This window comes from Choloepus didactylus, chromosome 23 (assembly GCF_015220235.1).
Source record: "Choloepus didactylus isolate mChoDid1 chromosome 23, mChoDid1.pri, whole genome shotgun sequence".
NCBI lineage: Eukaryota > Metazoa > Chordata > Mammalia > Pilosa > Megalonychidae > Choloepus > Choloepus didactylus.
Window position 1 is genome coordinate 11,951,401 of NC_051329.1, and position 14,274 is coordinate 11,965,674.

Genomic DNA, 14,274 nt, shown 5'->3' on the forward strand with positions numbered 1-14,274 from the left:
AGAAAGACTCTCCCCCCTACTCCCAACTTTTGTTACACAGCTGGTAGCAAATACTCTCTGTGTTCTGAACCTAGCTTTTCGTACTTAGCAATATAACTTGGAAATGAATCTACTTCAGTATATTAATCTACTTCAGAGCTGCCTCATATTTTTTAATGGCTACAGTGTTCCATTCTGTGGAAGTACCAAAGGCAATAAGCCAGATATCTGTGTTCAGCTTCCCCTAGCATTTGGGAAGTTGCTAAATGAGTGGCCAGTGATGATCTAAAAAAGATTATGAGGAAAAATTTCAAACATATACAAAAATAGAGAATAGCATAATGAAACTTCAAATATCCATTATCCACATTCAACATTTATCCAGATATTGCCATACTTGCTTCACCTATCCCCCTCTTTTTTTGCTCAAGAATTTTAAAACATAACCTGGAAATCATTTAATTTCACTCCTACATAACTTCATTAAACATCTCTAAAATACGGACATTTTCTTACATACAATGCCATTATGATTCTTTTTAAAATTAACAACAATCCCTTGGTTTCATCTAATACTCATTTTATATTCACGTTTCCAGTTGTCTTTGAAAAGTTGTTTTAGAGTTGGTTTGTTTGAATCAGACTCAAAAAATTATTCAAAGATTGTTTTTTAATTGAGAGCAGACTCCTCCCTCCCCAACTTTTTATTTCATGCTGCTAGCAAAGGCTAATTTTAGCTGTTCTATTTCCTCCAGGGTAGGTAGGGGCTTTTGATTGTATAACTATATGCCTAAAAATATCTTCAGGTTGTCCTTACACTTTGATTGATACTTTGGTTGAAGACTGACTTCTAAGTTGGAAATCAATTTCCCTGAGAATTCTGAAGTGCTGTTATATTTTTGTATCCAGTGTTGATATGCTGATATTGAATGTCCTGGTGCTTTTCTAACTCTTCATTATTTGTAGGTGTTTTTTGTTTTCTTTTGTTTTTTCTTTTCTTTTTTTTTTTTTTTTTTCCCTTTCTTGAAGTTGTAGAATCCTCCTGGTTATCTGAAATTTCATGATGATGTACCCTGGTCTGGGCACGTTTCACTTTCTTGTGCCAGATACCTAATGGACACTTTTAGCCTAGACACCAATGTCCAGCAGCTGGAAAATATTTCTTGCATTATTTCTTGGATCATGTCCTCCTCTTTATTTCCTCTGCTCTCTTTTTGGAACTCCTATTAGCAAGACTTTAAATGGATTACTCCTCTACATTTTTTAAAATCTTTTCTCTCATATTTACTGTTATTTATCTATTTGTCCTACTTTCTGGGGGACTCTTTTTTTCTTTTAACTCTTCATTAATTTTTTTTTAAAATTTTGATAACCATGGTTTTAATTTCCAGGAGCTCTTTCTCATTCTCTGATAGTCTCTTTTTCAGGATATTCTGTTCTGTTTTATGAATGAAATATCTTCTCATAGCTCACAGACTGATTAATTAATGTTTGTGAAGCTTTATTCTATTCTGTCTACTAGCTGCTTCTTTTGGTTTCTATTTCTTATTTTTAAGTTTCATTTTGGAGGCTTTTTCATTTGTCTAGTGGTCTTTGGTTGTCTGCTCTCTTTTAAATTTTAAGACTTTTTATTAGGGAAAATTTTAAGTGTACACAATAGAACACAGAATAGCATAATGAGCTCTCCATGCACCCATCACCTGGCTTCAATATGACCAATATTTTGCCAATCTTATTTTAGCTGTTCCCCTCCCTCCCCTACATATACCCTTCAAAGCCTCTGGGTTTTACCTGTTCTTTTTTAACAGTTCAGTACTAATCTGGAATTCTGTGGACATGGTTGAGGCTTGCTTTACTGGAAGACTTCATTCCTGGGTGATTCACTGGGGAGCCTTTTCCTTAGATGAACCCCAAACATCAGTATGTAGAGGTGGTTTCTCCAGGGTCACTCAGTGTCTTCAGAAAATGTGCATCTAGTCTTTTGCCTGGGTAGGCGGCCTCTAACAGTAAGACCTGTGTATGTCAGGAAGATGACCACACCTATGTAAAGTTTCAATCTACAACCCTTGGCTCTCAATGGCTCTCTACCACACTTGATGTCTCCAGTGCCTAAGACTCTCTAAGATGGGGTGGAGTAAATCATCTTTCTGCTTCCTGGTATTCCCCTGAACATGTACTTTTGGTTTTGTATACTTCACACTGAAGAATGGGAAGGTACATTACTGTCTCCATCTTACAAAGTACAGGGGCAAGGGATAGTGTCTAGCATTGATAACCAAAAGAAGAACAAAAATTAATGGCGGAGAACCTAAGGTGGCAGCTAGGTGAGACAGGGCAAAAAAACACCTCCATGAGAAAAACTAGGTAAAAGCCAGAAAGTGACCCAGAACACCAGTTCCAGCGATGCACCAGCCAGACAAGGTCTGCTAAATCCACAGGGACCGTGCATTTGGTGAAACCGGGAGTCTGCGTTCTGAAATGAGGGAGTGAGCCTGCTGAAAGTCCAGCGGCTGCTCTGTGGTGTGGGGAAACCATGGGTTGGTGTTTGGAGACAGACTAGCTCTTTTTAAAAACAAAAAAAAACAAACAAAAAAACACCCAGGAGCGGCTGCAGATACAGCGGTGAGAACTGCACAGCGAAGCATGGCAGGAGCGGGCATTGAGAATGCCTGTGATGGTTGGGTTCATGTGTCAACTTGGCTAGGTGGCCTAGCTGTCTGGTCAAGTGGGCACTGGCCTGACGATTGCTGTGAGGATATTTGAGGCTGGTTAATAAACCAACGGGCTGGTTTGTCGGATCATCAGTCAATTGACTGCAGCTGACTGATGACTCATCAAGGGGCGTGCTTCCACAGTGAAAGAATGCAATTGGCTGGATTTGGTCCAGGTGATCAGCCGGTTTGTTGGCTCATCAGTCAATTGACTGCAGCTGACTGATGACTCATCAAGGGGCGTGCCTTCCACAGTGAGAGAATGCAATTGGCTGGATTTGGTCCAGGTGATCAGTTGGAGGCTTATAAGCCGGACGGTTAGAGAACCTTCACTTCTTCTTCGGCTGCTCAGTGAAGCATTTCCTGGGGAGCTCGTCGAAGTTGCCGGTTCGTTTCCTGAGGAGTTCGTCAAAGTTGTTGGTTCGTTTCCTGAGGAGTTCGTCGGACGTCTTCCTTGGAGTTGACAGCTTGTTGACAGCCCTGCAGAATTTGGACTCGTGCGCTCCCGCAGTTGCGTGAGTCACTTTTACAATTTGATAATCAGAGACATCTCTCATTGATTCTGTTTCCAAGGAGAACCCTAACTAATACAATGCCTTAATATCTGGTGTGGAAGATAGCCCTTCCCACACCCGCTGCTAATTGTCTCAGAGCCAGGAGGGCAGAGGGGAGCCAAAAGGAGAAAAAAACTGCGCCCCTTGCAGCCATCTTCCTGGCGGGTTGGGAACGCTCCTGCCCAGGGCCAGAAACACAGCCCAGAGCCGCGCCAAGGGTCCCAGTGTGACGGGGAGTGTTTCCCACAACACACACACACGCCACAATACTGGCCGTGGACGGTGGCCTTTCGTGCACCCACAGCTAATTGTCCCGGAGCTGGGAAGGCGGAGCTGTGTGAAAAGGGGGAAATTAACACGCCCCATTCAGCCATCTACACACAGGCTGGGAATGCCCCTGCACGGCCTGGTGGCCCAGGGTTTCCCTGGAGGGCCGGTGTGCACTTGTGACGTGGCACAGCCTTCCCTCAGCAGAGGTCCTGGAAGAGCACGGCTGGGAAGGGGGACCCGCTCGGAAATCCCAGGAACCCTACACCAACACCAAGAACTTGTGGGTCAGCGGCAGAGACAATCTGTGGCGAGACTGAAATGAAGGTTTAGACTCTTGCAACAGCCTTAAATCTTCAGGAACACCTGGGAGGTTTGATTATTAAAGCTGCCCTGCCTCCTTAACCACATTCAGAGAGGACAGCACCAACAGCACACCCAAACTTGGTGCACCAGTTGAACCCCACAAGAATCAGATCCCCACACACCACAAAGACAAAGTTGGGGAGAACTGACTTGAGGGGAATAGGTGACTCGCGGATGCCATCTGCTAGTTAGTTAGAGAAAGTGTAAGCCACCAAGCTGCAGAACTGAAAAATTAGAGATTGGTATTTTTCGTATCCTGAAAGAACCCTATGAAGTAAAGCAAATGCCAAGAGGCCAAAAATAACAGAAAATTTTAAAGCATATGATAAAACCAAACAATATGGAGAACCCAAACCCAAACACCCAAATCAAAAGATCAGAGGAGACACAGTACTTGGTGAAATTAATCAAAGAACTAAAGACAAACGAGAGCATGGCACAGGATATAAAGGACATGCAGAAGAGCATGGCACGGGATATAAAGGACATAAAGAAGACCCTAGAAGAGCATAAAGAAGAACTTGCAAGAGTAAACAAAAAAATAGATGATCTTATGGAAATAAAAGAAACTGTTGACCAAATTGAAAAGATTCTGGCAACTCATAGTACAAGACTAGAGGAAGCTGAACAACAACTCAATGTCCTCAAGGACCACAGAATGGAAAATGAAAGAACAAAAGAAAGAATGGAGAAAAAAATTGAAAAAATTGAAATGGATCTCAGGGATATGATAGATAAAATAAAATGTCCAAATTTAAGACTCATTGGTGTCCCAGAAAGGGAAGAGAAGGGTAAAGGTCTAGAAAGAGTATTCAAATAAATTGTTGGGGAAAACTTCCCAAACCTTCTACACAATATAAATACACAAAGCATAAATGCCCAGCAAACCCCAAATAGAATAAATCCAAATAAACCCACTCCAAGACATATTCTGATCAGACTGTCAAATACTGAAGAGAAGGAGCAAGTTCTGAAAGCAGCAAGAGAAAAGCAATTCACCACATGCAAAGGAAACAATGTAAGACTAAGTAGCGACTACTCAGTGGCCACCATGGAGGCGAGAAGGCAGTGGCATGACATATTTAAAATTCTCAGAGAGAAAAATTTCTAACCAAGAATACTTTATCCAGCAAAACTCTCCTTCAAATTTGAGGGAGAGCTTAAATTTTTCACAGACAAACAAATGCTGAGAGATTTTGCTAATAAAAGACCTGCCCTACACTTCAGATACTAAAGGGAGCCCTACCGACAGAGAAACAAAGAAAGGAGAGATAGATACAGAGAAATTTAACAGACACATATAGAACATTACATCCCACATTACCAGGACACACATTCTTCTCTAGTGATGACAGATCTTTCTCCAGAATAAACCATAAGCTGGGACATAAAACAAGCCTCAATAAATTTAAAAAAATTGAATTTATTCAATGCACATTGGCTGAACACAATGGAATACAAATTGAAGTCGATAACCATCAGCGACTTAGAAAATTCACAAACACCTGGAGGTTAAAAATGAGGGGGTGACAATTGCATGGAACTTTGAATAGGAAGTGAGATACGGTAGGTTAGTATAGGCTGGAGTGAAATAGTGACACACCCTAGAGTAATTTGGGCAGATAATAAAAAATATATTTACAGCCTCCCCCTCCCCAGCCCCAAGGATCTGGGGGAAGGTGAGGATGTGCTGGACATCCTCACCTGGACTGGTGTTGATATTGTCACAAACATTGGGACTGGCGGTTTGATGTGCTGAGCCCTCAAGCATGGGACTTGCCCTTATGAAGCTCATTACCACAAAGGAGAGTCTAAAGCTGTATGTAATGGTGCCTAAGAGTCTCCCCCTGAGTACCTCTTTGTTGCTCAGATGTGGCCCTCTCTCTCTCTAACTGAGCCATCTCGACAGGTGAACTCACTGCCCTCCCCACTACGTGGGACCCGACTCCCAGGGGTGTAAATCTCCCTGGCAACGCAGAGTATGACTCCCAGGGATGAATGTGGACCCGGCATCGTGGGACTGAGAGTATCTTCTTGACCAAAAGGGGGATGCAAAATGAGATGAAATAGTTTCAGTGGCTGAGAGATTCCAAGTGGAGTCGAGAGGTCACTCTGGTGGACATTCTTATGCACTATATAGATAACACCTCTTAGGCTTTAATGTATTGGAATAGCTAGAAGTAAATACCTGAAACTACCAAACTCCAACCCAGCAGTCTGGACTCCTGAAGACAATTATATAATAATGTAGATTACAAGGGGTGACAGTGTGATTGTGAAGACCTTGTGGATCACACTTCCTTTATCTAGTGTATGGATGAGTGGAGGAATGGGGATAAAAACTAAAGGACAAATGGGGTGGGATGGGGGGATGATTTGGGTATTTTTTTTCACTTTTATTTTTTATTCTTGTTCTGGTTCTTTCTGATGTAAGGAAAATGTTCAGAGATAGATTGTGGTGATGAACGCATAACTATGTTATCATACTGTGGACAGTGGATTGTATATCATGGATGATTGTATGGTGTGTGAATGTATTTCAATGAAACTGAATTTAATAAAAAAAAAAAGAATAAACTCAGTACAGAAATCAATCGGAATAATCATAATAAAATACTTCAGCAATCAGGAATCTTGCTAATAATAGAATTTCAACCCCCCCCAAAAAAAAAAAATGAGGGGGTGATGAAAACATTCCCAGATAATCAAAAGCTGAGGGACTTCATCACCAGTAGATCAATCCTATAAGAAATGCTAAAGGGAATTGTGCAGGCTGAAAGGAAGGGACAGTAAACAATTGACTGAAACCACGTGAAGAAATAAAGATTTCCAGTAAAGATCACATGGGAAATATAAATACCAATAACTACTGTATTTTTGATTTGTAACTCCACTGTTTACTTCCTACAGGTTCTAAAATACATAAACTGTAATGATAAATCAGTGGTTTTGGACTCAATGTAAAATATGTAATTTTTGGCAAGAACTACATAAAGGTGGGGGAATGATGGAGTATAGGAACATAGTTTACGTGTCCTATTGAAGTTAAGTTGGTATCAAAGAAAAACAAGATTGTTATAGATTTAAGATGTTAAATTTAAGCCCCACAGTAAACACAAAGAAAGTATCAGAGAATATGACCATAGAGATGAAAAGTAGAGTATGGGTTACGAGAAGTGGGGGAAGGGGCAATGGGGAGTTAAGAAATGAGGGTAGAGTTTCTGTTTGGGGTGAAGGGAAATCTCTAGTAATGGATGGTGGGAAGGTGATAGCATTGCAACATTCTAAATGTGATTAATCCCACTAATGAATGCTAGGGAGGGGTTAGAATGGGAAGATTTAGGCTGTATATATGTTTCCACAATTGAAAAAAAAAAACACAGTCTAAATAGATAATGACAATTAAATGCCAAGGATGATTCTGGATGGGATCTGAGGATGGAGGAGAGGAAGCTCAAAGGGACACAGTTGGGACATAAGGAAAAAAAGGAAATATAGAATGTAAGCTTTGTATCAATGTTGAATTTCTTGAACTTCTTGGCTGCGCTTAATAGGATTGCATAAAAGAATGTTCTTGTTCATGGGAAATGTATATGTGAATCATATTGTTTGTTCAAGGATGTGTCCAGCTTGCTCTCATATGTTCAGAAGACAGCAACAGATGATGGATGATAGGGAGGGAGGGAGGGAGGGAAAGAAAAATGGTGGTGTGACAGGATGTTAAAGTTGATGGATCAGGGTATTGGGGGAGGGGGGTCAGGGTATGCTGGAGTTCTGTTTATGGGGTTTGTATTGTTCTTGCAACTGTTCCTGTAAAAGTCTGAAATTATTTCAAAATAAAATTTAAAAAAATATTAATGGAATAATAAATTAGTAGGAAGAGGAAAAGAAAAAGGAAAGAAAGAGTAGGAACTGAGTCAAATTGTCATCTATTACAGCAAAAAAAAAAAGATGATACCTAAAGATCATAAACCAAGGAACAGCAACATAAACATTTTATTTAGAGATACGAAGAAAAACCAAAGCCTGAAGCCATCAGAGTGACTATCTACAAGGAGCATGCTGGGGAATGGAGAGGGACAGGGTGATGGATTCTTACTTTAGATTATGAGACAATATGTGCTACCTGATGTTTTAAACCGTGCGCATGTATCTCTTTGATCCTTTTTTTTTTTTTTTTAATTTAACAAAAGCATATCAGGGAAAAGGGAAAGTCTTCAACATTTTCCCAATATTCTTGGGATAAAGACCTGAATACTTTAAACAGTCAATAAGTCTGTTTGAAAACAAATAAACCAAAAACCCAACTTTTCCTAACAATTTTAATTATGAATACATGTTCAAATAATACAGTTTCTAGCAGACCAATTCAAGATTCACTCTTTAGGGGACATTTTATAAGAAAATATAAGGGTTAGAGAATCACTCATACTAGATTAAAAAGAAAAGAGGGTATGTATGGTTATACGTTACTAGACTCCTGGTGGGATGGATGACAGGCTTCCCAGAACAAGTTTAAATCCTATTAAAATTAATGAGAAAACTGCTTAAGTGTTATTGTTTTTTTTTTTCCCCTCAAAAATGCTAATTCTTCCCAGAAGGAGGTTATATATTACATTATGAAAAAAGGGTCTGTCACAGACCTGGTTTGGGGCACTTCTTCATCTTACAAGTCCCTACAAATCCTATCTAGACCAGCACTGTCCAATAGAACTTTCTGTAATGATGGGAACGTTCCTGAGCTTCACTGTCCAATCCACCAGCCACTAGCCACACGTGGTTAACAATCATTGGAAATGTGGCTAGCACAAATGAGGTACTGAATTTTTAATTGAACTAGATTAGTTTACATTTAAATTTCAATAGTTCCACCTGGCTGCTGGCTACTTCATTGGACAGGGCAGACCTGGACTGATCCTCCCTTAGTTCCCGGTCTCTTCTCAATCCAAGCTCTCCTTCTCTCTCTGCATTCCAGGCCCTCTGACCCTCTTTCATTTCCTAAGACATGCATGCTCCTTCTTGTCAGAAAGCCTTTTGCACTCATGGTCTGCTCTTGCTAGAATGTTCTTCCCCAACTCCCCATATTCTTTATCTGGTCAACTACTACTTTTCCCTTTGCTACCTAAAATTGTATTGTTCACTTATCTGTCCACTTGTTTCAGGTTAACTGACTGTCTCTCCAGCACCACCACTCCAACCTACCCACCAGCCAGAATCTAAGCTCCATTTGAGCAAGGACACCACCCGCCCCATTCATTAACACAACTGACCAGCACACAGTAGGCACTCAGCTAACATCTCATGAATGAATATACTCTTCCAATTTTAATTGTCATCTCTCTCAAAGATTTCCATTTTCTATCTATAGACCCTTTCTTGCTATTGCAATTTAATCCCACATTTCCAACTATCCCTTCAGCATTTCAACTTCAACACCCTACTGTCTACACATTAACTAATGCCATCTCCCCTCTACTGCCAGATTAGCCTTCAGAAAGCTGGGCACTATTTGTGTCCCACAACTGCAAACAAACAAACCTTTAAAGGCACCCAAAAGAAAAATCAATTTTAAGGGAACAGTGAACACACAGTATATACTGTGAGGTTCTTAGTCTTTTATACACTGATATAGAAAGAAAACAAATAGAAATATTTTCTGCAATGACATAAAATGAGAAAGTTAAACCTACCACAAGTTCAAAAATGTCCATGAAGACAGAATGTCCCTTAGGTGTTTTCTCATTCAGACTGGCAGGAGACCAGATCCAATAGAAGTAAGTACCATCTGAAGAAAGGTGCACGGTGCTCATGGTGCTGCCAACAGGGAGGTGATTGGCTGGCATTGGCACCACCTGACAAACCTAGCAGGAAAGGGAAGAAACCCTCATCAGTGCGATCTGTGAAGCTCTAATAAAGTCCATCAGCTTAGGAATAATGCCATTAAGTCCCAGGATAAGAATTCACTAAGATTCCTTATCAAAAGAGAAACTCCTATTTATCGCTAAGAATAATAAGTGAAAATTACATGACAAAAATATAAAAGTTCATAAAATGAACAGTAAAATAAATATGAATAGCCATGCAAGAGATATAAAGATTCTTCAGATTATTTTGAATTATATTTTAATCTGAAAAAAATGTTTACTAAACACTTTGAACCTACTACGCATGTGTATTTTAGCTAACATTTTTTAAAAACACAAAGTTTTCAAGCAATACTTCTTTCTGAAACTTCCTTAGTACAAACAAAAGACCATTAATTACATCTAAAGGAAAGAAACCACATCTTATTCATCTTTATAACCCCAGCACCTACATCAGAGCCTAATTCAAGGCTGTTTAATAAATATGCAGAGAAGGGAAAACGGGAGGGCAGATGGAAGGTAAGAGGGAAAGCAGAAAAGAGAGAAAAGGGGAAGGAGAAAGAAATAACAAAAAAATGAAGGCACATGAAATATCCTAACTTAGCACATAAGGGCTTATTGAAATTCGTCAAGACCATCCAGGAAAAACAAATACCATTTCTCTATATTAGACATGAAGGCATGTGTTTCTATGCTAAACAGTCTTCAGTTTCAGCATAATGAATTAAGCTTTGCATCATTTCACATTAAATGGGTAGTTACATACTAATTTTTACTGCTAGAGATCAACGAAAATAAGAGAAAATGAGAATCAAGGAAACTGCTGACTAGGTTTTTTGTTTTTTGTTTTTTTTGTTTTCTAAATCCAGGACTAGTAGAAGAGCTAAAAACCCAAAATAAAATAGAGATGGTTAGATGCCTTTGGCACTGAAGAACAATCTTCAGCTTTTCCATCTTTGTGGATGAGTCACAAGTTTTCCCAAGGACACTTCTGACCCCTCAACTCATTCCATATGGACTTTCTCTAGACTTGTTTTGTCTATTTCAAAAGTAGAAACACATTAGGTGCTGTAAAGGCACTTTGAACTTGTAGTGCCAGGAAATCTAGGAAGTTGACAGATACTAATTGGCCTAAGCTAGGCCCCGAATTGCTTTCAATGCACGTAACTAGGTAGTGTTATTGTTTTTTTGCAATAGCATAGAGAAAACTGAAGTAAATACATTGTTTCAGATGTAAACCCTGTTTTGTGATTTAACATCTATTTAATTCCCAGGCTTACAACTTCCAGTTCAAATAAATATGAGGCATTTCTCATCTGCCTGCTTTAGTAACAAGAAATGAAGTCCATTGGGCATCAATTTGTTAATTCATGCATTTTATTTATCCAATTATGGAGCACCTACTATGTGCTCTGGAGATCCAGTGTTGAACACGACTCAGACCCTGTTCTCTAGGAAAGGCATAGGTGAGTGACAGGCAAAAAGAGATTAAACATCCCATTTAATTCCTGGATGTCGGTACTCTGAGCGCACTCACTCCACAGATGGTAACTCTCACCATCAGTTCAACTTTGTTTGAAAGGCAGAAAGTTATAGTGTAAAGAGCTCAAATTCTAGGGCTGAGAATCATGATTCAAGTTATGCTTCTTGTGATTATTATTGGCTATGCGGCCTTGGACAAATTACTTAGCGTCTCTGATCTGCATTCATTCAACAATAAACACTTAATGACTACCTACAATGTCCCTAGCCTCAGTTGTCTTATCTGCAAGATGAACCTTCAATAGTTACACCTCATAGGTAGGGAAATGAGTACATGTAAATTACCTAGGCAGGGCCTGGCACAAAGCAAGACTTTGATAAATGGTGCTTCCTATTATTGTTATTAGTCAAATAATCTGTGCATACATACCACTTTGCATCCACTAGGAAGGCCATAATATTTAAAAAAAATCCAACTGAAAATTATAAGTGTTGATGAGGATGCAGACAGATAGGTAGTGGAAATTGTTGGTGGGAATGTAAAATGCTGCAGCGACTCACAGAAAAGATTTGGCAGTTCCTCAGACATTTAAACACTGAATTACCATATGACCTGGAAATCCCTCTTCTAGGTATATAGCCAAAAGAACAGAAAGAAGGGAATCGAACAGATATTTGTAGACCAATGTTCATAAAAGCATTATTCACAGCAGCCAAAAGGTGAATGCAACCCAAGTGTCCATTGATGGATGAACAGATAAACAAAATGTGATATAGCCACACAGTGGAATATTCCTCAGTCGTAAAAAGGAATGGAGTTCTGGTACATGCTACGCATGGATTAACATTGAAAATATCATGTGGAGTAAAATAAGCCAGACACAAAAGGGCAAATATTGTATGATTCCACTTACATGAAATATCTAGATTAAGCAAATTCATAGAGACAGAAAGTAGATTATAGGTTACCAGGGCCTGGGTGGGGAGGGAATTTATGGGGAGTTATTGATTAAGGGGTATGAATTTCGGTTTGGGGTGATAGAGAAGTTTTGATAATGGTTGGTGGTAACAGTAGCACAAAATTGTAAATGTAATTGATATAACTGAATTGTACACATGAAAGTGGATAAAATGGGAAATTTTGTGTTGTATATATGCTAACACAATTAACATTTTTAAAGTTAAAAAAAAACAAACTAAAAAACACTGTTCCAGGCCCTGTGCTATGTCTAGGGATACAAGGCTGAAGCAGACATGGGGTGGGAGTGGAGAAGAGGAGTTACTGCTTAACTGGCATGGAGTTTCTGTTTGGGGCAACAGAAATGTCTTGGTAATGCTGGGTGGTAGTGGTGGCACAACATCATGAATGTAATTAGCACCACTGAGTTGTATATCTGGAAGCAGACAGTGAGAAATTTTAGGTTGCATATATGTTACCAGAATAAAAATTTTAAAAAACAAAGAAATAAAGTAAAGATGAGTAAAACAGGGTCCAGCCTCAAGGTGGTGGAGCCAGGCACAAGTGCTGCAACACAGTGCTATGAGAGCACTAAAGATGAGCTCTTAATCTCTAACACACTGTTAGTTTATTCTAGACTCGTTTCAAAGCTACCCATCCTGCAGAAAGGCTATTTAGAACAAACTGAACAGGGAAATGATGCCCTACCAAAGCAGAGATGGTTAAAAAAAAAAAAAGAAAAAAAAAAAAAAGCTACTATTTATATCATCTTTGAATCTCGAAAATGTTTCGCTTTTTAAAATCATAATAAAAAAAATAAAAGTTTGTTCTTGGCCTTAATAACCCTCACAGAGCATATTCACTCAGTTCATGTGAAAAAACTCCAAAACACTAGGAAAAAAACAGACCACCAAAACTATAAAAATTAAAAGGATACCACTCTGGCAGGAAAATAAATCAATTATATTACTTTTGATGATGTCGGCAACTTTCCTCACTGTGTCCAGAATATAAAAGGCAACACCTTAGGCTTCTGTTTACCTGAAGGGTGTTCTGGTCAACAACCTGGAAAAGGGAGTGAGGCTTATTATCAAAAGACACGGGCCGGTGGAGAAGACTGCCGCTGCCAAAAGCAACCCATCCTGCCTCCAGCTCCTCATTACGGCAGTACACAAACCCTCTGCGGAAGAGAAAGGAGCACAGGCTGGAATTACACGGCTTTGACTGAAACCCCACTAAAAGCTGAAAAAGACACAAACAACATTTTCTACCTAATTTTTAATAATGACTAAAGTATGTAAAATATCTGAGAGTGAATATAATACATTAACTTTGCAGATAGCAAATCACAGCAAATATTAATTTTTTACTAATTAGAAAGGAAAAAGGTTTAACTAAATATACACCAAGATATCAAACTGTGTTTTTCTTTCAGCAACAATTCATAGATCTTATACCTCAATGAAAATCACTGCTAATCCAATGTCAAATACAAGTCCAGAAAGATTTAACTAGAAAATTTTCCACTCATCAACACTGATATTGTTACAGAAATCCTGATCATAAGAGGAATTTCTGCCTGGAAACAATGATCTTAGGGCTGGCCAAACTCTGTCACAGTCAAAACAAAACTAAAATGCCATTAAGAGAACAAGAAGAGAGACGAGAACAAGAGTTACTTGAATTAATTCAGGCTAGTTAGTTAGTTACTAATCCATGAGGAGTCACTATGTACCCTCAGTTGTCTTCTTCACAGAAATTAACACAAGGGGAAAATGGTCCTGCCAATCATTCAGCAAGTTCCATGCAACTGACCTGAGAGTACCATGTAATCCAGACCCCAATTTGCTTACTCCTCTTCCAACTGAGTTAGTGGTATACAGGTAAAGACCATCAGCCGTGAGACAGCGTCCCAAGTCAGCATCTGAAATCATTTTTCACAGGTAAATTACAAAAATGCTTTTTCTAATGAAATTACAATTACTAACATACTTTTTCTAATGAAAAAACCAGTAAGAGGTTGAGTGAAAGATAATCTCTTATTTATGAAGTAAATGGGGAAGATGGCTGAAAACCCTAAATCAAACATCCAA

At 39.1% G+C, this 14,274-nt stretch overlaps 1 protein-coding gene across 2 annotated transcripts in view; it reads right to left on the reverse strand.

Annotated features, from left to right (window-relative positions):
* HECTD4 (HECT domain E3 ubiquitin protein ligase 4) overlaps positions 1 to 14,274 on the reverse strand; it is a 220,630-nt gene that overhangs the window by 130,173 nt on the left and 76,183 nt on the right. For both annotated transcript variants that reach the window (XM_037816632.1, XM_037816631.1), the window contains exons 5-7: positions 13,997 to 14,105; positions 13,223 to 13,361; positions 9,571 to 9,738 (exon numbers count right to left, since the gene is read on the reverse strand). In XM_037816632.1, the coding sequence (XP_037672560.1) occupies positions 9,571 to 9,738; positions 13,223 to 13,361; positions 13,997 to 14,105 (416 nt within the window). The remainder of the gene's footprint in view (positions 1 to 9,570; positions 9,739 to 13,222; positions 13,362 to 13,996; positions 14,106 to 14,274) is intronic.